Source organism: Daphnia carinata, chromosome 5, assembly GCF_022539665.2.
Source record: "Daphnia carinata strain CSIRO-1 chromosome 5, CSIRO_AGI_Dcar_HiC_V3, whole genome shotgun sequence".
Taxonomy (NCBI): Eukaryota; Metazoa; Arthropoda; class Branchiopoda; order Diplostraca; family Daphniidae; genus Daphnia; species Daphnia carinata.
Genome location: NC_081335.1, coordinates 4769265 through 4792271, shown reverse-complemented (window position 1 = coordinate 4792271; position 23007 = coordinate 4769265). Strand labels below are relative to the sequence as shown.

General features: G+C 42.7%; 2 protein-coding genes across 2 annotated transcripts; both read left to right on the top strand.

Annotated features, from left to right (window-relative positions):
• Positions 1-1961: 1961 nt before the first annotated feature.
• LOC130696216 (DNA-directed RNA polymerase I subunit RPA1-like) lies at positions 1962-8777 on the top strand. The gene is given in 21 exon segments (XM_057519298.2): positions 1962-2433; positions 2508-2934; positions 3007-3156; positions 3222-3642; positions 3703-3879; positions 3939-4247; positions 4323-4455; positions 4517-4631; positions 4701-5232; positions 5308-5489; positions 5572-5857; positions 5923-6051; positions 6117-6275; positions 6345-6535; positions 6593-6971; positions 7043-7329; positions 7410-7932; positions 8006-8246; positions 8249-8277; positions 8356-8548; positions 8629-8777. Coding segments are annotated over 21 exon segments (5313 nt in total). The 5' UTR covers positions 1962-2084; the 3' UTR covers positions 8730-8777.
• Positions 8778-11290: 2513 nt separating this feature from the next.
• LOC130696221 (lachesin-like) lies at positions 11291-21423 on the top strand. Its single transcript, XM_057519303.2, has 10 exons — positions 11291-11420; positions 15739-15914; positions 16208-16341; positions 17193-17355; positions 17599-17621; positions 17804-17990; positions 18203-18376; positions 18936-19052; positions 19306-19476; positions 19548-21423. Exons 2-10 carry the CDS (start codon positions 15830-15832, stop codon positions 19928-19930), a joined length of 1437 nt encoding a protein of 478 aa, XP_057375286.1. The 5' UTR covers positions 11291-11420; positions 15739-15829; the 3' UTR covers positions 19931-21423.
• The last annotated feature ends 1584 nt before the right edge of the window (positions 21424-23007 follow it).

Genomic DNA, 23007 nt, shown 5'->3' with positions numbered 1-23007 from the left:
GTCCGATGCCGATGAAGCCTCTCTTTCCATCCGTCGCGTCTGAGCCGGAATAGATAAAGAAAATAGAAAACTACGCTATTTTTTTTTTTTTTTTTTCTGTTTTCTGGGTTGCCCAAGTGGATCTTCGCTAGTACTAGTATAGAGCTATTGTATATATATATATATATATATATACCCTACAGCAGCAGAACAGCACACCAGCTTGGGGAATATCTAATCAAAGTTGATCCGGCGAAGGCCGTCATACCATTTTTTTTCCGTCATCAGCTTCATTTATTTTTTTTGCTTGCATTTAATATGATGCGACCATATTCATACAATATTAAATTTAGATGGACTTGTGTGCCTAGATTTATTCTCTTGCTGAATTCCCCTCTCGTGAGATACATAAAGAAGGGGGGAATAAAGATATCTATGAATAAGGACAGCTGGAGAAAAAAAAATAAATGCTGGACGGGAAGAGCGATCGAGAAGACCGTATAAGTGAATTTCCAAGATGTCCGTGTGACGTGTTAGGACATAAAATAGTCGCTATTTGAAACTGGCAGCGATGGCCTTTGAGTCAATATTTGCATTTCTACCACTATTGAAATGCGTACGAGTCCTGCTTACTACGTCGCTCAGCTTCTCTTTCCACACTGGGAAACTGTCAAAGACACGGCGTGTGTGCGGCTGCACACACACATACACACGCACAGGCCGAACGGCACACATCTCGTAGTGTACGGGAATAGCTATATTCGACGGCATTCATGCTTGTAAAGCTATAGGTATACATATTTTATGAATAATATTGAAGCAAAAACCAAGACGTATCGGCAATAACACACAGTCAAAACGTTCTTACCGAAATCCTTTGTGAACCGAAGAATGGATAAAGCGTACAAAGTATATTGACACACGCAGACACAGACACACTCGGTGCTCTAGCCGTAACCTTATTATTTTATCGATCTATTTGAATGGTTATGGACTTTGGGCGCATCCTTCCGGCAATGGGAATGCGTCGATGTTACTTGAGGCGATATATTCGTTACAATATGCGTTAGTTTCTTTTGGCTATTGCATATTAGATAGAAATGTTGAAAGAGAATCGCTAAGGACGAGTCGGGGCGTCCATTGCGTTCCAACTGGCATTTCGCTTTTCGTTGGCGTCTGATTATGCAATGATGCAGAGCGGAGTAGACGATCAACATCTTTATGAGTTTCATAAAGCGGGTTGTCTAGATTTACGTCGTCGAGAAATTCAAAGTGAAATTTATTTCATTCCTACCGAGCGGAATCAAATACATTTCGCGAAATCCGGGGACATACACTTCACTGGCAGTTTCAAATTCCTGTCGGTTGTCCTGAGATGGAAAAGAAAAAAAAAAGAGAAGTGAGTCCTAAACTTTCATCATGAACGATTGCACGAGTCCGCTGGAATATCGAGGGCTTTTCCGTGCTTTTAATGGAAGTGAAAAACTGCGAGTCTCTGTACTGTATAGTCGACCGTCTTGTAATTGACTTTTATGAGTTAGGGATGTAAATACGCAACTCAAAGACCAAACAGCTTATGCCAACAATAAGCAGATGTGAGTTTCAGCACGAGTCCCCCAGCAAAAACACAACTTTCAACGCTTATTTCCATAAATCCCTTTTAACTTTGGCAACGACTTTCTTCGTTTGAACCCACCCTAGTGGAATTCCCGTTTACTTGCCGGTTGGCATTCGTCGTTCAATCGCAGCGTCCACCCAAAGAACTCAGATGCATGTAGAGCATAACAAGCATAAACTTTTTTATGTTTTTACTTGATTTATAGAAATTTAGTAACTTTTCTTCCTTCCTTATGTTTTGCAATATTTTAAATAAAATTTTATTTTTGTTCTTGTTTATCTATAATTTTTTTTGTTCGAAAAATAGTTCCGCGAGGAAGTTGAAACAGTTGTTGACAGATGGCGCAAAGCTGTCTGCTTCACACGTGTTTTTCATTCGTCCCATCCAAGTCTGAATTTGCGGAACTGCTATTTTCCATGTGGCTGATGGTTAAGCACTGCGCGTGAAATCATTAACTACATCTATTGTTTTGTTCGTTTCAGGCAAAATGGCAGTACCTGCGAGGCAGAGTAGTTTTCATTATTATCCCGAGTCTGTGACTTTCGGATTCCACACGTCGGAAGACATAAAGAAGATCAGTGTCGTCGAGGTGTCCAATCCTGAGACCTTCAATGCTCTCGGATATCCCACTACCGGTGGACTTTACGATGTTTTAATGGGGCCGAGCAATGAAAAATCAGGAAACTGTGGAACATGTCACCTAGATAAGAAGTATTGCCCAGGACACTATGGGCACATAGTACTGCCGCTCCCCTGCTTTCACCCCATGTTTCTACGCACTATTGTCTCCATTATGAAATTGAGTTGCCCTGTCTGCAAATTCTTTGTAATTCCACGTAAGTAGCTTTAGCTTCAGATTGATTGGCTTTTTTTTTTTTTTTTTAGCTTGTTGAACATGTTTTTGTTTCAGAGAAGAAAAAGTTGGTTTTGGTGGCTCAGCTTGAACTGCTCCTGTATGGTCTCATTACCGAGGCCCTTGATTTGTGGCAGATTGTGAATCCTCATGATAAGGAGATTGCAGATGATGATGAAGAAGCTGAAGAAGAAGGAAGGAAAACATTTCTCAGTGCAGAAGCAGAAGAACAACTGAGAATTCACATCCATGAAGTTGTTGAAAAGATGAAAAAAGATGCTGGAATTGTTTCAGGTGCCAGGCCTGCTCTGACAAGAAATGTGGAAAACCTGAGGCAGACATTCATAAAAAACTTCCTAGACAGTATATCCACTAAAGCCAACAGAAAATGTAGTCGATGCAAAGGAGGCTGGCAGAAAATTATCCTTTATAAATCCCGCATCGTCTTCTCGCTTAAGCCAGGCACTGTATCTGCTGTCGTGGGGTAATTGTAGGGTCATATAGTTACCTAGCAATTGACCTCTTTTAACTACCATTATGTGATCAACCATTTTAGGGGCAATATGATCATGAGGGCTGACGTCGATTATAAAGAAAATGAAGAACCCGAAGACGAAGAAGAGGACGACGAAGACAACGAGGGAAAGAGGAGAAAAAAACAGAGAAAGTCGGCAGCCATGATGTACATTACTGCTAGTGACGCGAGGTACTTCATTTTTATAAAACTTCGTTGTTGGGTGGTGGTATGAACTTATCAACAATATTACACAGAGAGCATTTGCGCGAGCTATGGAGGACCGAAAAAGAACTATTTGGGCGCTTGTACCCTGTCTTGATGAGCACCAATATCCAGCATCCTACCGATGTGTTCTTTCTAGACATCATCCCAGTCATCCCTCCAAGATACCGACCGATCAACGTTATCGGAGGGCAAATGAACGAAAACGGCCAAACAGTAATCTTACGCAAAATTGTCACGGATACCTACGTTGTGAAGACAGCCTTGCATGCACATAAAAATGATTCTATGGACAATCTTCCTGTCGACTCGCAACGCTTACTTAACAGCATTCAAGGAACCACTCTGCTGGAAAAATTACAAAATGCTTGGCAAATGCTTCAACAGGATATTAATTTGATAGTTGACGTAGGAGCCAGCAAAGAGTCTCAACAAATGATGGGATTCCGACAGGTATGAACATTAAAAGACATTTAGTTATTTATTAATTATTTACATTAAATACTGCCGCAGATTATGGAGAAAAAGGAAGGTCTGCTGCGCATGCACATGATGGGAAAGCGAGTTAACTATGCTGCCCGCTCGGTTATCACACCGGATCCTAATCTGGATGTCGAAGAAGTCGGTGTGCCCGATTGCTTTGCAAAAAAATTAACATATCCTACACCGGTGACTTCGTGGAACATTTACGTAAAGTTCGACTGTAGTAGTTACCTGCTCGGACAACTAATATTTTGGTTGTTACATAGGAAATGCGAGACGCGGTACGTAACGGACCGAATTGCTGGCCGGGTGCTACGGCTATCGAAGACAGCAACGGCAAGATGATCCTTCTGAATCCCAAAGACGCTTCACAGCGCGATGCGGTTGCCAAAACGTTATTGACCCCTTCCGAGGCGGTGATCAGTTCTCAGTCCATGTCTCGCAAAAAAGATGCTAACGTTCGTGCCCTATTCAAGCCTAAAATTGTCCATCGCCACTTGAAGACTGGCGATATCATGTTGCTTAATCGCCAGCCTACGCTGCATAAGCCTAGTATGATGGCCCACAGGGTTCGGGTAAGTTTCTAACCTTTTTCTGATTAATTCCATTTCGTTGCTCCTGAATTTTGAAGCACAAATAAAATCATTCAGGTTCTTATGGGCGAGAAAACATTGCGATTGCACTACGCCAATTGCAAAGCCTACAACGCCGATTTCGACGGTGACGAAATGAACGCTCATTTCCCACAAAATGAAGTGGCTCGTGCTGAAGCCTACAATATTGGTACCCTGCCATACATTGTGTAGGCTTCTTGTTCGTAATAACTTAATTGATTTCGTCTTAGTGGCTGTACCTCATCAGTACCTTGTCCCTAAAGACGGAACTCCCCTCAGTGGTCTGATTCAGGATCACATGATTTCGGGTGTGAAATTGACGATGAGAGGGCAGTTCTTTAACAGGTAATAAGCATTTAAATTCTTTGTTCGACTGCAGGAACATTTAAATGATTCGTTTGGACATCTTTGCAGAGCCGACTACCAGCAGCTGGTGTTTGCCGGCTTGGGGGGACGTGAATATCACGGTCCTACGAAGCTTCTTCCACCCACTATATTGAAGCCTGTGGCACTGTGGTCGGGAAAACAAATTCTGTCCACCCTCATTGTAAATTTGACGCCGAAAGACAAGCCGTTGATTAACATGAATTCCACTGCTAAAATCAGTGTCAAGGACTGGCAAACGTTCCCCCCGCGTGCATGGAAGGCAGGGGGTACCCCTCTTGAAAATGCAAACAGCATGACCGAAAGTGAAGTTATCATACAGCACGGCGAGCTATTGGTGGGCGTACTCGATAAGATGCATTACGGTGCCACATCGTACGGTCTCGTTCATGCCTTCAGCGAGCTGTACGGCGGCAAGTATTCGTGCCGGTTGCTGTCGTGCTTTTCGCGCCTTTTCACCACCTTTCTTCAACTGAAAGGTTTCACTCTTGGTGTCGAGGACATCTTGGTTACTCCTAAGGCTGACAAAAAGCGCAAGAAGATTTTGAAACGACTGAAGACAGTACGTTTATTTATTTATTTTTGAAAATGATTATTTTCTAATCACACTAAGATGACAATTTGAAAACCGAAATAGATTGGAGATGGTGTGGCAGCAAAAGCTGTAGGTGTTGATCCCGAATACATTAAGAAAAACGGCATGCAAGATGTTTATAATAAAATGGAAGAAATCCATTTTAGTGAGTCAACATTGAAAAAAATGGCGCTCGACAGGGAATACAAAAGTGAAACGGACAAAATCAACAATGAAGTCAATAGGTTAGTTTCTTTTGCTATTTGTCAGAGGAAAAGATCTGGAAAAAAAACAGTGATCTTTATTCAATTTTTTTGTGGTGCGCAGGGCTTGCATTCCAGGAGGACTGCACCGTATCTTCCCGGACAACAATCTTTCACTGATGATCCAGTCTGGTGCCAAAGGTTCTAGCGTTAACGCTATGCAAATTTCTTGCCTTTTGGGCCAAATTGAATTGGAAGGCAAGCGGCCTCCTTTGATGATTTCCGGACGCTCCCTACCGTCTTTCGTCGCTTATGACACTTCACCCAGAGCTGGGGGTTTTATTGCCGGTCGTTTCATGACTGGTATTCGACCTCAAGAGTTCTTCTTCCATTGCATGGCTGGTCGTGAAGTATGACATTTATTTGTAGTCGTTTTGCTTTCATCCTTTATTGATATGATTTCCAATTGTGGTAGGGTCTTATCGATACTGCAGTCAAAACGTCTCGCAGTGGATACTTGCAACGTTGTCTAGTGAAGCATTTGGAAGGAGTGAGCGTTGCGTATGATCATACAGTACGCGATTCAGATGGATTAGTTCTACAGGTATTAGTTCATTATGCTCTTAAAGTATTGCATAGATCTGATCAGTCCGTTGTATTATTCCTTAGTTTCTTTATGGCGAAGATGGACTTGATATCGGCAAGTCACAGTACCTCAACGAGAAGGGCATCCCTTTCTTGGTGGCTAATCGCGAATGTGTCTCTTTGGCCGACACTCGAATGTCGTACGAGTCTGATCAAATAGAAGTAGAGAAGGCTAAAAAAATGGTCAGCTCTGCACCAGTTTCTAGAATATTCCTGTAAATTTTGATTGACACTTTGTCTTTGCTTTGTCAGGTGAAACGTTGGCTTAAAAAACATGGCTCCTTCAAGAAGCAACAAAGAAAAAGTGGATTTTTGAAGTTCTCCTCCGAATATGAGGTCACAACGCCCAACACGGAAGAAGAAAAGAGTTCCAGGGGTCGCTCTTTGGTCAAAGACGAAATTGAAAACGCCTGGCGAGCATTGTCGTCCGAAGAAAGAGCAGCGTAAGTTGCGCAACCATCACTTCTGTCACACGTAGCGTCTCAACTCTACTTTTGTAGGTACTCGAAGAAACAAGGATCTCCACCCGATCCCGTGAACGCTCATTTTTCATTTGCCCAACATATTGATGTCTTTGATGAGCAACTGAACGCCATGATGTTGCGCTACCTGAATCGCCCTGACGTAACCATTGGGCACAAAGAGTTGACCCGTCTCGTTTACAGCAAAGCTGTTTCGGCATCTTGCGAACCGGGTGAACCCGTTGGAGTCTTGGCCGCCCAATCAATCGGTGAACCCTCCACTCAGATGACGCTCAATACTTTCCACTTTGCCGGTCGTGGTGAAATGAACGTTACTTTGGGTATTCCTCGTTTGCGTGAAATCCTTACTGTCGCCTCTGCTAACATCCAAACACCATCAATGGATATTCCCTTATTGGTGATTGATGTTACATTGTTAAAGTTACTCTTTTGCTATTTTTTTAACCAATGTTTTCGTCTACTATTCAGGAAAAGGGACCAAAAGCCTTACGAAAAGCTGAAAAAATTAAACTTAAATTAACCAGAGTGACACTTGCCGATGTTTTGGAGAAAGTGGAAGTGACGGAGCGATTGTCAGTCACGGGGAATCGCACCCGACACTATGGTCTCACGTTTAGATTTCTTCCTCATTCTTCTTACAAGGATCGTTACTGCGTCAAACCTAAGCAAGTGTTGCATGTGTTCGAATCACGCTTCGTTCCCAACGTCCTCCTGCCTGGCATAAAAAAGGAAGCAGCCGCTCAATCCATGCAATCGTAATCAAACCTAGAAAAATTGTGTATTTCGTTTCAAATTTTATTTTAATTTTGTTTGTTGTTGTTGTTGTACCCTCCAGGCTTTTTGTCTGTAAATCTGCAGCCGCTAGTCGAAACACTGCAGCTAATAAGGAAGAGGATGAAAAGGAGGATAAATTAGAAGGTGAGGACACGACCAAGACACCGGTCCCGCGTAAAGGTGGTGATGATGAAGATGAAGAATCAAACGATGGCGAAGATGTTGAGGATGATTTCAACGCGGCAAATCAACGCGCAAAACACGCAGACGAGCATGAATACGAAGATGAGGATGAAGACGATGAAAAAAAGAAGCCCGTTGAAGACGAAGGATTTGAAGACGACAGTGAAGAGACCGGTCTGAAGAAGGATGCGGAAGAAGAAGAAGGAATAGACGAAGAGAAACCCAACGATAAAACGTTGAACGGAGAGCAGGAAGAGGCTGATATGGCAACCTATGAAATGAGTCCTGCCATGGAACTTCTCTACGAAAACCGCCAAACTGCCATGCTTGATAAGGATCCTTGGATCATCGATTACACGTTCGACGCCAAAAGTAGCCTCCATTGCGAGCTTACACTCTCGGTTAGATTTTACCGCCTTTGGTTGGAAAGTGATTGTCTTTGTCCTATAAGCTAAGCATTTGTTTGCTTTTCAGGTACCATTGCTTGTTCAGAAAGTGGACTTGTCCAGCTCTTTGAAGAAGTGGGCGGAATCGACTGTAGTGCACCACGTTCCTAAAATCAAACGTGCATTCGTTGTACCTCCGAAATCTGAAGACGATGATATCGTCATCAAAACGGATGGTGTTAACATCAAGGCCATGTTCGAATTTGCCCACATTCTGGACATGAACCGACTCTACTGTAACGATATCCACGAGGTGGTGAAACAGTACGGTGTGAAGCTGGCTCCCGCGTCATTGTCAAGGTATTTTATACGGTAGCTGAACACCTCAGTAGTGTCGGTTCTAATGAGCAAAGTTTTCGGGAATCGTTTTGAAAACAGGAGGTTAACAACGTCTTCAAAGTGTATGGAATCACGGTGGATCCTCGTCACTTAACTTTGGTGGCTAGCTTCATGACATCAGGCGGAGGCTACCGGCCATTTAGCCGTCACGGGATGGCCGATTGCACGTCGCCGTTGCAGCAAATGACTTACGAAACGGCAACTGAATTTCTCAAGAACGCCACTCTACAAGGTATTCTTTCGTCCTGTCTTTCATCTGGTATTGTATTTAATACTGTTAGATCGTTTCTAATTGATTTCTTTTTCATCTAGGCAAAACGGATTTTCTCAAAACACCATCTTCACGCCTCGTCATGGGACTCCCCGGTTTGGAAGGAACCGGAAGTTTCGGCTTATTGCAGAAATTGTACTAAAGAGATATCTGGGTTCTCTTTGTTTTGAATAAAAATTGTGTCAAACAGGGTGATCATCGATTTGTTCGACGTGGGTACTAGTAGACGATCGTTTTGACAAATGTTACGTTCCTTAGAACGAGTCGGGATCGGGGAAAAAAAGAAATCTGGTTGTCATGGTATTTGAGCTGGCATTTCTTTTGCCTTCTTAGTTACCTGTAAGACCTGCCTTCTCCCTTTGTGATCATCGTACCAAAATTCGTGCGAAAAATTGTCCTGTGGAAGATGAGCTGCGAGGCAATGTTGTCGGTTGATGGGCTGGATGAGATTGCGATTATCGGCTTTATATCTGCCGAATCCCTAAACATTTTGATTCTTTTCGTGTTTTTCTTCTCGCTTTTCACGTATATTTTTCGAATTTTCGCTTTTTTATTTCTGGAGGAGCTTAAGGAAATGCGCCCAAGCAAATCCCCACTCGTTGAATGGAGTCCTTACTGGAGCTCTCCTATCTTCCTCTCCCTGGGATATGGGGCTTCGGTAGGGACTAGGAAAGTTTGCCCCGGTATACTGATGTTCCCTCTTCGTTCTGCTTTGTGTGTGTGTGTGTGTCTCGAGTCGAGAGAACAATTGCCGGCCCAATGAAATCAAGAGGAAAGAAAAGGGGAGTCGTCAACCGTCTATGAATTGGCTTTCATCCCTAACCACAATTGAGTAGGAAGATTGTAAGATGGGGAGGCGGGTGGGGTGTGCCTTGGACCGAAGCGAGGCGCCATTTGCCGATCGACAAGCAACGCATAACAATGAAGATGAATCGAAAAAAAAATAGACGCCAAAAGAAATGTAAAAAAAAAAAAATACCAACAGAAAATGTACAAGAAAATGGGTTTACGCCAAGTGCTACGCTCTAGCTGAACGTTTCTACGAAACGTTTGGCACTGTACGTTTCGACAAGTAGAAGCCACGTAAGATTTTCGATTTAAAAAAAAAACATTTACCTTATGTTTTTACTTACCCCCTTTTTTTTGTTGGTCAGGTCCATTTGAAAGAAATACTTTAATAGCTAAGGGAATCCTCCAACTTCAACGAGGGGAAGTGTAAGCCTAATAAAGTGTCCCGTAAAGTGTGGTATGTATGTTGATTATTGACTGTTGGAAGCTTCAATCCTGAGAGGGGAATAATTAATTACGTATTTATGACCAACTTCATAGAATTCCAACTAGGAGCTTGATGACGATGTGCCGGATCTGCTCGTTTTTTTTTTTGCAGACCGGTAAAGAAAAAATTGTCTTCCCGAAGTTGTTGAAAGTGAGTGGACAACTTCAAATGAAATTTAGCTGCTTCTGAACAGATTGAGACAGACAAACCAACCCGTCTAAAGATGTACCAAAAAAAAACCCCAAAAATTCAAGAAGTTTGTTACGAATATCTTGCCATTCGAAAAGGCTGAATTTTAAAAGAGACTCCATCAACGTATGTGCCCAAGCAATGCGATAAAGATGTGCTTTGGCGGTTGCACGACCAAAGTATCGTACCGCTATATTTTTGCGGCATGGCCACGTCGTGTTAAGGTTTGGCTGTTGCAACTCTTTCCGCCGAGCTCTTAGAGCCGTTTACTTGCAAAACAGTCGATTCCATCAGTGACGTGATTTGTAGTTGACTTTCTTTTCTTCTTGTTGTTGTTATTTATTTATTTTTTTTTTTACTTCTTTAAAGGCGGTAGACGAGTGAACCTCAAAAGTGATCGTTTGCCTCCAACCACCACCGATTGGAGCGTGCACGGTTGGCGCGTGCAGACGCACCGGGAGCGGGGGGGAAGCATATGCTTTTTGGTTGCCATAAACCAGTGACGTGCCAGGAATTGCTGAACCGTTTTGCACTCCCCATTTTCTACGCTCCTGTATAGCGTCGATAAGATTGGTCAACATCATCAGCTACCACCGTCTGTTGTTTCACGTCTGTTTTTTCTTCCTTTCTCATTTTGATTTGCCCGTTGTTTTTCACTTGTTTCAGGCCAACTCCAACTTAAAAAAAAAAAAAAAAATCAAATATGCTACTAAAGCCTTCCCGATGAAATTTTAGTTTGTTGCTCAGTTCATTTGAATCGAACAGGTTTAAATGACATTATCAATCATACGTTCACGATACGCGTATGTAGCTGTACCGTAAAGAGGTTACTGAATCTGTCGGTTCATCACTTCAATTTGCCTTATTGTAAATGGCAGGATGGCGTGCTTCGAAGAGCGGCGTAGGACGAACTAGGACGTTGCGAGATCCGCCAGTGTGGATTTATCGATGCTGACGTGATTATGCACTGTGATATCTACAATGGCTATTTTCCATTGCTCTTCACCCATACAGTCAGTCGGGCATATTCGACGTACCCCCGCGTTCTCGTCCACCCTTCGCCCTTTTCGCCTTCGTGCGCCCGCTTTCCTGTTTTGTACAACGGACAATCCGAGTGATGTTGCAATATGCGCGCGCTGCCACAACCTTTTTTTCCCCTCTCCATCCATGGGTTCACCCCCTGTGAAGATACGTGGGCCATCTGAACGGTTTTCGAGTCAGTTGCTTCTCTTCTATCACGAGACGAGGAAGCCCCAATCACTTGGTCATCGTTTCAATCATTCAACCGCTCAAAATATGACAATATCTGGTTGCGGGCATTGTCACTGAGCATTTAGTTCGCACGTGTCATCGCTACTCTTCTTTTGGGTAAGTGCTTAGACTCATCGTTACTTCTGTGGGCAAAATAAAAGAAGAAGGAGAGTTGAATGTCAAGTGAATCCGTGCTAAAAAAAAACCGACACCTGATTTTGAGCAAGTGCCTATTAGATTGTAATGGATCTTCGTCGCTTTGACCTAATGAGTAGCTGCAAGTAGTACTCGATCAATCGCATCTAATGCAAAACGAGATTGCCGACAATGATAAGATAAGGGATGAAAGGGTTGGCTGCGTTCGTGGAATTCCGGAAAATGAATTGCGACATTGCTCCATCCGTGCTCTCGTCTCAAAGCTTTTTGCTTTGTGTCGACAGACAGACAACCTCGTGTCGGTTTACGAACTTCAATTAGACAACTACTCACACCATCTCTTTCTTTCTCCATCTACTTCAAATGTCCTATTGGACTTTGCTTTTCAAACGCTCATAGCGGTAGCGAACGATTCAACATTTCGCGTTGTCATCAAGTAGTATGTTCACCTCCATTTCGAGCGCTCTTTGATTATCGCAATTGGAATTGTTCTTCAATTTTTTCCTTTTTTTTTTTCTTACGTAGCCATGGGATAATAAAGGAGAATAAATCTTTGTTAGTTGTTCTTGTTAACTCGTTGCTTCTTCCTTTTCTCTTGTGTGGTGATTAGCACCACCATCCGTGACGACGCTGTTTAAATCAATTCATTTGTTATTCAAAGTGCGTCGCTCGGCACTCGCGCTCATCATGTGCGCCAACACCTTTCGCTTGCGCCGGCTTTACAAATGTTTGTTTTATTTGTCACTGTTTTCGTTAGGACTTATAATAGCAAATACAGTTTTTTTTTTTTCTTTTTTGAGGTTCGTCACTTCTTTGGTGTTTTATAAAAAAGCAGCAAGAGGATTGCGGTGAAAAAAAATATTTGATAAAGAAAACAACGAAATCCTCGAGCGCAAAAAAAAACTTTTTTCCATACCGCTCTACTCCATTAGCTAACTGGATTATAGACTGCATTCTTAATGGAAAGATAACACATACGCATCAGCGTCTAGGTAGCAGAGTTCCACCGCCTTTTGAATTTTGAGCGCCGTCTCGTTGTTGACGCTGTGTGTCCGCAACAGGTCGCATTATTATGAGTGTTGAATTATAAATAATTTGGTGAGTCCTTTTTTTTTTTGCTATTGATAATATTGAATATTCTTTACCTTCTGTTCTCTTTGGTTGCTTTTATCTACCAAGATGAATGCAAATATTCTTAGTTTTGTTCACTTGCGCCGTAAATAGAATCCGACTAGGGAAGGGGCCGATAAAGGGGTTAAACAAGCGTGCAAAGATGGGAGAGGAACATCAAAAACTAATAAAACGAGATAAAGAAAAAAAAAAAAAACCACTTGCCGTCGCTTTTTAACAACTCTTGATTATGCATAGCGAAGAACGTGTTGCCGAATCCCTTTTGCCTTCAAACATTCACGACGCAACGCAAAGTTCCTAAGTGAAATGGACCCGTTTCTAATGACATGACAAAGGGCACGTCGATTTCACGACGATCTTTTGCATTGTCCGGAAGCACATTGTTGATCTTATTAAATAATTCAATTGAAATGCCCATAGTCAAATGTCTTTTTCTTCTTCTTCTTTTTAACTTCGCAGCAACGGGACACACATGAAATAGAACAACTCGGAGGGTCCTCTAGGCAAAAGACATGTCGCATTCAAACCAATTAGATATTCCTTTTAAACGAAGAAACAAAAGAATTCTTCCTTTTTTTTTTTTTTTAAGTGGAACCAAAACAAAAGTTTTCCGTAGGGAAGAAGAAGAAGATGAAAAAAAAAAATAAAATAAAATAAATAAATGGCCAACAACTGTTCACGTTCCCGATCAAACGGGCGATATGTATATACCAGTTATCAGAGTGAAAAGAAAAGCGGGTCGGTGATGAGTGTGTTTGCATCCGAAAGAGGCGGAGAATACGAAACAAGCTGAAAGAAAAAAAAAAAAAAAGAAAAAAAAAGGAGGGTTTGAATGAGAGGGCCCTTTACCGACTGAGTGTGGATATAAGCAAAGTTGCGCGTCAGAGAACTTGGAACTCGGCGGAATTCTTTTTCAACGACGTTTCTCTTTTTTTTTCTTTCGTTAAAGAAAAAACGGAAAAGGGTTGAAGAAACTGAGCGAACAGCCTAAAGAGAGAGAAACTCAAAGAAAGTCTAGTAACGTGTCGATGGAAAGTGGCCTAGCGATGAGAACCCGAGCCACTTGTGAACGCTGCGAATCTTTTTTGTTTTTCGTGTAACCAGCCTGCCGGAGTTCAAAGTAAAGGGGCGTAAAAAAAAAAAGAGCGTTGCCTCGAGAAGGGAAGAATAAAAAAAAAAAAAAAAGGAAGTGGCCGAGATGAACTATCCACTCTTGAGACATTTTCAATTTTACTTTGTTTTTACACGTTCCCTTTTTCCTCATTTGGTTTTGTTTTTTCTTACTATCGTAACAAAAAAAAAAAAAATAAAACAATGAACGTTCATTTTAGCAGGACCGAAATCAGTTACGCCATTGGATCGAATCCATCAGTTTTGAACTGGAACCGGAAGAAAAAAAAAAGGGGGGCCAGAGGGGGAAGGAGTGGCTTAGTTTCTTAAGTCCTGTGTGATCCCTCATCGACATGTCACAACTGTGGGGCTCTTTGATCATCCACGATGGCCCATCATCATGGTTGCATTAATGTTAGCTCCAGACGATAGACAAGCTGCGGGTACCTACGGTCTCGCAATCCTCCAATCCTATATATACGGCCCTAATCTTCTGTACCTTACATATCTATCTCCATTCTTTTCCAGTCGCTCCATTAACTTCAGTGACGTGTAACCGAAGGGGGAGGGGGAGGAGGGAGCAAAGCAAGGAGCTAGAACACAGAGCAAGAGCTGAAACTTGAAGGGAGGATATTGAATCATTGCAGGGTTCACTATTGACATGTGCGTTCTTTGGCCTACTCATCCAGCCGCGGTCAACATGCGCTAGGGACTTCTTTACTAATCTTCTTCTTTTGACTTTGAAAAAAAATCCTGTTTTCTTTCATCTTTTTCTGTTTTTTTTTTATTTGTTCCCATTTTCTTTTTAAAAGAGCCATCGCCTTCGTCATCCAGGCTTGTAGTGTTTGCTGAATCTTTTTGTTGGACGGACGTCGCGATTGACGGAAGGCTTTGCGGTGATCAAATCGATGCGCGGCGCGGGGGTTCTTGCGTAAGATAGAAAAATAAAGCAAAAAAAAAAAAGACAAACGATGACGACATATCCGTTTGTTTGGTTTTTCCTTTGTTTTTTCTCGCGATTGGCTGCTAAGTGGAGATCATTTTTCATCACTTTTACGAGGCCATAGTACAAAAAAAAAAAAGACAAGCGGAAGTGAGGCCTCATGCATAATGCGCGTTCACGTCCTTGTGTCGTCCCACTTGGCAGCATCGCGCCCTACGTTCTTGGGCTTGTCGTTAAGAACTGTAATAAGAGAGCTTATAATCACACTCCGGGTGATACTTCTCTGATATTAAATGAAACGTCTATTTTAATGTCTCTTTTTTTTTTTTTTAGTACCATTTGCCTGTCGAGGTCGGTTTAAAAGAATACATATTTAGACGAGTGGGAGAGGAGTAACTGCTAATAGCCCAACGACGGTGTTGAAGAAGGAGGCTGTTAATCGCGGCGCATCGTTAGGGCGTATACACATTGGCTTGGTGATAGACAAGGAACGGGTAGCTAAATCGATCTCTTGTCTTTCATTACGAGCGCTTGACTGGTACGACAGAAGCAGGGTGAAAGCTGCTTGGGGGCCCGGTGGCAAGTCTCGACAGTGGTAATTTCATTTGAAGTGCGGGCCAATCTATTCGTTATGAGGTAGAGCTTACATATTGAATAATGCACAAACGGCGAATAACCAATGAAGCGACTGTAATGAAGTCTTTTCTTCCCCCCCCCCCCCGGTCCGTTATGCATGTCGATATGAGAAACGGAAACATCGGAGAGTCCTAGTTGACTTAGTCACTTTGGTATTTCATGGGCTGAAAACTGAAGACGAAAAAAAAAAAAAAAAGTTGGGTAGTTATTAATTGAGCAGCTCGGCTAATTAAGAACGGAGTGAAACTTAGTTTCAAAACTAGGTGTATGTGTGTCTTTTGTGTAAAATACAATTAATTATTCAGGCTTTTTTTTTTTCCAAGGTAAAATCCAACAGAAAAGAATTCACAGCGTCTAAATCTTACAAGACTTGAGGGATTTTGCTATTAGCTGTCGATTGTTCTCGTTTGGTGCCGACATGTGAAAGGACTCTTCTTTTTTTTTTCTTCTTAAGTATAGCAAAGACACACAGCTATACTCACTCGTCTCTCTCGTTGGCGTGAAAAAGCAGACGAGTAAGAGTGACAAGATCAACCGCTCGTCGGAAATCATGGCCCAGCTGTTGGCTTCCAGCATCAGCACTTGGATCTGGATCGGCACGCTCTGCCTGACTGCCACAGCGCCTTTGATTGCTGGTGAGTTTATCGCCTTTTCTCATTCGCTCACTGACTGCCTCCCTCCTTAGCGACCCAAGAGAGAATCGCCGGCACGGCGTGATTTTAATTGGGCGCCGCGCGCTTCCCAACTTTGGCCGATGTTTACACGCCACCGGAGACGTTGACTCTTAGACTTTTCGACGTTTCTCAAATGTTTCTATAACGAGGAATCTAAATATAAAATTTTCTTTCTCTTTTTCTTGTTGAAAAAAAAAAAAAGAATGTTCACCATTTTTAAACGTTTCACTTCCTTTTGTTTATCTTTTCGGTAGCGGGTCGTGTGCATTCGGACAGCCCTAGTTTAGGGTTTGAACCGGAGTTCACGGAAAGCATGACCAACGTGACAGTTGCCACTGGCCGAGACGCGGTGCTCAGCTGCAGCGTCACCAATCTTGGTGGCCACAAGGTAAAAAAAAAAAAGAAAGCCTTTGAGCTTTTTCTTTTTGGCTTTTTAAAATATATATATATCTAAAGGCTGTATAGATCAGACGACCGAGTAAGTCCATCGCCGGTATATATATATATATATATACCGCGTAGACCTAGAATACATATAGAAGGTGGAGTGGACCGTAATGGATTGCGCTGAGCGCTGGTTATTGGATCGCAATGGTGTTTACCATAGAAAAGGGGGGGGACAACACAAAAAAATTCGAATTGCGGTCAAAAACCATTGAGATAAAGTGCTTTCTTTAAAGAAAAAGGATAGAAAATTCAATGCAGCTCAGGATTTGAAAGCCGGTATCCATCTTTGGGGTACTATACGTCTTATCGATAGTGTTTGCCCTTGGTAGTAGAATACCGTTTGATCTGGCCTCTTCGACCGTGTTGTCAATGCCTATTTTCGTGCAATCGCAGTATTAACTATTGATTTGATTACTTCTGTCCCTCTTTTCTTCCCCTCCTTTCGGGGCCCCGTCTGTCGACTCGCATTTCTGCCCTTTTCTCTTTCGAATCCAATCACTCTAAGGTGTACAGTAACAAACAAGTTGCCTCTTTTGTTCATAACGAATGATTGGATTTTTAAGAAACGCGTTAATCGTGTGCTGCTGCTCAATGCGGAAAATTGGACATTTTGTTTTGTTTTATTCCTTTGCCAATAAAACAAAGAAGAAAAAAAAACGGGGTCCTTCGGTCTAATACGATTTTCTTTTGTTTTTCGTGCGCTTTTTATTTCGTTTGTTGCGTCTGTGTGGTGGCGTTGGCTGGATGTGCGGCGGGCGGACTATTGTCGGGTCTGTGAACGGACGATAATAGGTCGGCTGGGTGAAAGCCGACACCAAAGCCATCCAAGCCATCCACTTGACGGTCGTGACGCACAATCCACGCGTCTCGGTCGAGCACGTCGGCTCCAATCAGTGGAAATTGATCATCAAGAACGTACGGAAGGACGACGCCGGTTTCTATATGGCACAAATTAGTAAGTTGTTTATACCGTCCAGCACGTGGAAAAATAATGCCCTTTTTTCCATCCGTATTTATTTATTTGTTTTCTTTCCTCCATCTTATTTATTTATATTTATTTATTTTTTTTTTTTTTTGATTTGTCATAATGACCTTATGGTGCATCGTGACCATGTACCGTATTTATTTTATTGTTCATCATAACGACCTTATTCTCTCCTCTCGCTAATCACGCTAACTTGCAAATGACGTCCGCAAGACACCGATCCGATGAAGAGTCAGGTAAACCCTACGCTCTTAATGAAGCACTCATTACAGGCTTTTTTTATGTTTTGCTTTTTAATTAATTAATTACCTAAGACGAGCCGACCGGCTCTTTCTCTTTCTTCATTTTTTTTTTTTTTTTCTTTTTTTAAACCCCAAAAATCTCATGGACATTTCGTTCGTTCAATGTGATTTTCTAGGTGACTTACCTTGACGTGACAGAACCACCGGACATTATCGACGAGCGGACGCCCGGAGAAATTCGCGTTCGGGAGAACGAGGCGGTCAAGTTGACATGCGAGGCCAGAGGTAACCCCGCGCCGCGCATCACGTGGAAACGTGAAGACGGCCACGATTTGCATCTGACCTCCCGGGACGAACACAAAGGTTAGCCGAGAGAGAAACTGACATTGTCATTATTCCGTGACTCTTATTCTGCGGTCAAAATGCAAATCGATATAGAAATTGTAAGGGATTTAACATTTGAAACATTAGTCTGGGAAATGCGGCAAGTGCATTTGCATATTTGATACAATCTGTTTTCATCGGCGGGACTCTCCCCTTCTTTTTTTTTTTTTTTTTATTTGTTTGTTGTGTAGGCGCTGGAGGATCTTTTCGGAATAGAAGTCACGGCAGTCCGGCTGTGTACAGCGTCGAAGGGGAGACATTGAGGATCACCCATGTGTCTAAACGCCATATGGGCGTTTACTATTGCATCGCATCCAACGGCGTTCCGCCGTCCGTTAGTAAACGAGTCGCCGTGACTGTTTTGTGTAAGTTGATTCATTTATTTCTTATTGATTCTCTCTCCCCCGTTATTTTACTATCGTTTATTGCAGCATTCCGTTTGAGAGTGAGGTTAAAAAATATCTTTCATCAAAAACGATCTCATCGAATTTTTTTCTTTTTTTTTTTGTTATTGAGGTGGAGTGGGGGGGGGGGGGGAATGGCGGGACATTGGATTTGGGTTTTGACTGTTGCGTGATCGATATTTTTCGATAGGCCAGGCCAAACGAAGAGAGAGGGGACGGCATGATTTTGTCTTCTATTTTATTTTGTCTATTCTTCAGCTTCTTTCAATGTTGTAGCTCTGTGCGGTTCGTTGCTTTCTTGTCTGCCCACCCGCCCACCCCCCCACCCCACCCTTCAATCGCCCAGCCCTCCTTTTGCTCCCCTGTCGATCGGGAGCGTGAAAGAAACTAGCTAGCAAAGGCGCATCACCCGAAAGAATGAAGAAGATGACGACAAAAAAAAAAAAGAAGAGATTATATTGATTTGATGTGATTACTTCTTTTTTTTTTTTTTTTTTGTATTTTTTGCTTTTTTTTTCAGTCGCTCCGACGGTAACGGTGGACAATCAAATTGTGGGCGTGCCTTTGGGGACAAACGTGACTCTCGGTTGTGTAGTCGAGTCATCGCCAAAATCGATCAACGTCTGGTACAGGGAAGGTAATACCCTATTTCTTTTTTGCATCCCAACCAATCTGCATTCCTCGTTTCCCCACACATTTTCGTTTCGATTTGTTTTTACGCTATCCTCTCCCCCCCCTCCCCCCGGTTTTTTTTTCGAATGCAAATTCAGATACGATGACATTTCTACCCACTGACTGCCGACCCCATCTCTTTCAAATTGGTCATCACCTAAATTCGAATGGCTTATTATTATTTTTTTTTTTCCTGTTGTTTTTTTTCCTCCTCGTAGACAAGATGATCGCCAATAGCAGTCGGTTGGGTTACGAAGAGAAGATCGAATCGTCTTATCGTGTCCGCATGATCCTGACAATATCGCATTTTCGCAAAACGGACGTTGGCAAGTACGAGTGTAGGTGCAGGAACGAGCACGGCGAGGCTGAAGGCACCGTCAAACTGCACGGTAAGTCCGTGAAATCCAATCATTTCAAATCGTGATTCGAGTGGTCTTGTAATATTCACGTTCGACCGTAGACTTGAGGCCGTTGATTACGACGACGACGACGACCCCGCTACCTATTTTCATGATGGGTGAAAATGATATTTATCCGTTGATTGTCGGCACGACGGCGTGGACGCTCGTTTCGCAGCGCGATCGCGTCTTGACCACCACTGGCCGGCCTCGATACACGGCCGTCGATTTCCCGACGCAGCCGATCGGAGATGCCGAATTCCTACCGTCCGGATCGGCTAGCAGCAACAATCACAACCGACACGGTCATGAAATGATGAAAGCTACATTGCGACCGCGTTCAGGGGGACATTCTTCTTCTTCTTCTCCCGCATTGCTCGCAAGTTGGAGTCTTCTCTTCATTCTGGCCTCTACGGTTCTCCTGCTGGACATGGTGATGTCGTAACAAACCATGAAAAAAAAAGGAAAATATGTTTATCGTTGTGTAGCACAAATGTGACGTAGCTTTTGTATTACTATGTCATGAGCATCGACCAAGCATCACATCCTTCACTTTGTCGTCAACCTTTTTATGCATATCCGGAGCAACGCTCGATATTTGTACAGTAGGAGAAAAAAAAAAAAAAAAAAAAGAGAAGATGATTTCTGAACTTTGATCGATACAATCATTCATAAGAGTTTAGAATTCTGCATCCTCAAAGCATGCGGAGAAAAAAAGAAATGAAACATGGTGTACAGTTAGTACTTGGAGGTGTTTCTTTTCTTGTTCCTCTCATCGTTGCAGCTGGTGATGATGCCGTTGTACATTCATAAATCATTCCTCCCTCCCCTCATGTCGTCTCATTTCCAATCCCAAACTATCACCCCCACAAGGCTTTGTGTGCTGGCTGGTGTGGTAGCGTTTACCGATGATCCAACAGCATAACAAAAACATCCTGCGGAAACTCAAATGGATTAGAAAAACGATGTCATCATTCGAATGTCCTTCTTCCTTTTAATGCCAATTTACGTTCGTTGTACATGCTTTTTTTTTTTTTTAAAGAAGCAAAAACAAACAGCATGTGAGAGTGAGAGAAGGAAGTCCATCCTCATTAGTCCTATGCAGACAGCAATGCCGGCTGTGTTAGGAAACGCGTCACGCTCGGTGGCTTGTCGGATTGACGGGACAGGCCGTTTTAATCGTGTACAAAAAATCATCATCACATCTCCTCTACTCTCCCTTTGTGTTTGTGTAGAACTTATTCTTCTTGTTCCCTTGTTATCCTTGTAATATATCAAAACCTATTTATATCGCCCCGGTTGGTGGTTGCGGCGTTGATGGGCTGTTACACAAATTGAGGGGAGCGGCAGCTAGCGCGAAGAGGCTAAGAAAAGAGCCGGACCCCCGCACAACATTCGTGCGGTGGCAGCCATAGGACGGCCTAAAGAAAAATAAAAGCTGGGGAGTGCTGGATCATCGATATAATAACGTCACCGAAAAAGAAAAAAAAAAAAAAGAAACGGCCATCTTTCATCAGTTGATTGCTTTTACTCAGTGACTGGCGGAGACGGACAAACAATAGCCCCGGCCGCTCCTCCTGCTGCCGCGCGTGCTGGAGGGGAACGAACAAAAGGCGAAGAACGAAAAAGACGTTTTCGAAAAGTATAATATATATTTATATATATACAGTATATATATATTATTTGCTGCTGTGTAGATAGACGAAGAAGAAGCGAAATTCGAACAAATTCCTGTACTTTTCTCCCCTTTATTTTTTTCTTGTTTTCCGTGCCATTCTCTTTTTTTATTTTTATTTTTTTTTCCCTCCTACCCGTTTTCTTTGTTGCTATTCAGTCGAGATGGGAAAGTTCAATCCATTAGACCGCATCGTCTGTATTATATATTGTACAACTCTTTATATGGCGTCTTTATAGCGAAACCAAATTGTATGGAAGAAACCCACTGTACCTATGCTCTCTCTCTCTATATATATATACAATACTCTTGTTTGCCAACATCCTAAGCAGCGGGAAAAAAAAAAGAATATGAACCTCGACAACTCTGTGAAACAAACATAAATACACTCGATCAGATATCGTTCTTGTGTCGCTGTTTTTCAAGCGCCGCACGTCATCACACAAGTATTTACGTCCGTGGTAAATGTAAGGGCAGGAAAGCCGTATTGTTTACGATCCCCCCTTTATCCTCTTGATGTTTCTTCTTACGATGACTAGAATCTATATACATCCACAGGTCGTGCAAGTGGGCATTTCAGACTTCTTTTGATTTCATTCTCTTTGAATATTGACAACGACTTTGCTTTACAATAAACACACAGCCCCCGGCTGCGGTTTGGCTTTTTCTCTTTTTGCCTCTCCTTGACATCAAAAGAAGATGATCATCAACTACGCTTTAACTTGCCGTGTTTGCTCTGAACTCGAGCTGAGGGTTGGCGCCCGCATCGAGTACGCATTGTACGAAGCCTACGCGTGCTACTTGCATAACCCGACAAGAATAAGAAAGGACAAAAAATCATATTTTGTTTAGATGCAGGGGGGAGAGATCACAAGATCTACGAACTAACAAGGAAAAAAGCAAGGAGCAATGACAACTGTGGGCGTAAAGGTTATGTTTGACGAAAGCAACACAAGATATATAGAATATGTCTATATATATATAGAACGTTGCGTTATCTGGCCGTTTTGCTAATCAATCGAGTAGGCAACGAGCACGGCAGGCAATCGGCTAATGGAATATGTATAAGATATTCTTTGAAACGCCAATCTAATAAACGTCGGCTAGCCGACTGTACACATATTGGAAGGAGCTCTGTGCAATAGGCCTATTTAATAGGCGATCCGTCTTGTCCCTGTGGCCACACAATAGAAAGGCGAAAGAAAAGGGACTCTCCGACACCATCCATTCCGCTTCATTGTAGACTTGACTGGCCTCCCGTATAAAACTCTGATTCTACACACAAAACCCATGAAAGGAGAATTACAATAAAAAAAAATGATAGAGTAGTAAAAAAACAGGAAAAAGAAAAAAAAAACGACTGTGAGTCCAGCAAACGAAGCGGACGAGACCGGCGGGCCAGCAGCCGTGGTTTTCTAGCGGCTGTGCTGTTGCTGCCACAGCTGAGGCATCTGTTTGTTTGCGGCAGCGGGTCAACTCGTTTATCTCTCAAAGCGGACCAGGAGAGAAAAGAATGACGTTGACCAGACCATCAGCGTCACGTGCGGCTGAGACTTTGCCGGCCAACGGCAAAGAAACGACAGAGTTGCGCAAGAACTTCGGATGACTGAGCGTATTCCGTTTGGACTATAGATTAAAATTAAGACCGACCAAGACGAATGAATGCTTTTCCTTGTTGCATTGAGCCAACTGCGTGAATTGCGGCGCCCGAACGAAACTAGATACAGAAAAAAGACCTGGCAAGACCCCCCCCCTCTTCGTTCTTTTGGCCAATAACTGCTACTTTTTATACAGTCAGCACAGCAAAGACGATAACATATTAGAAAAAAGGATATCTAATTGCGCTG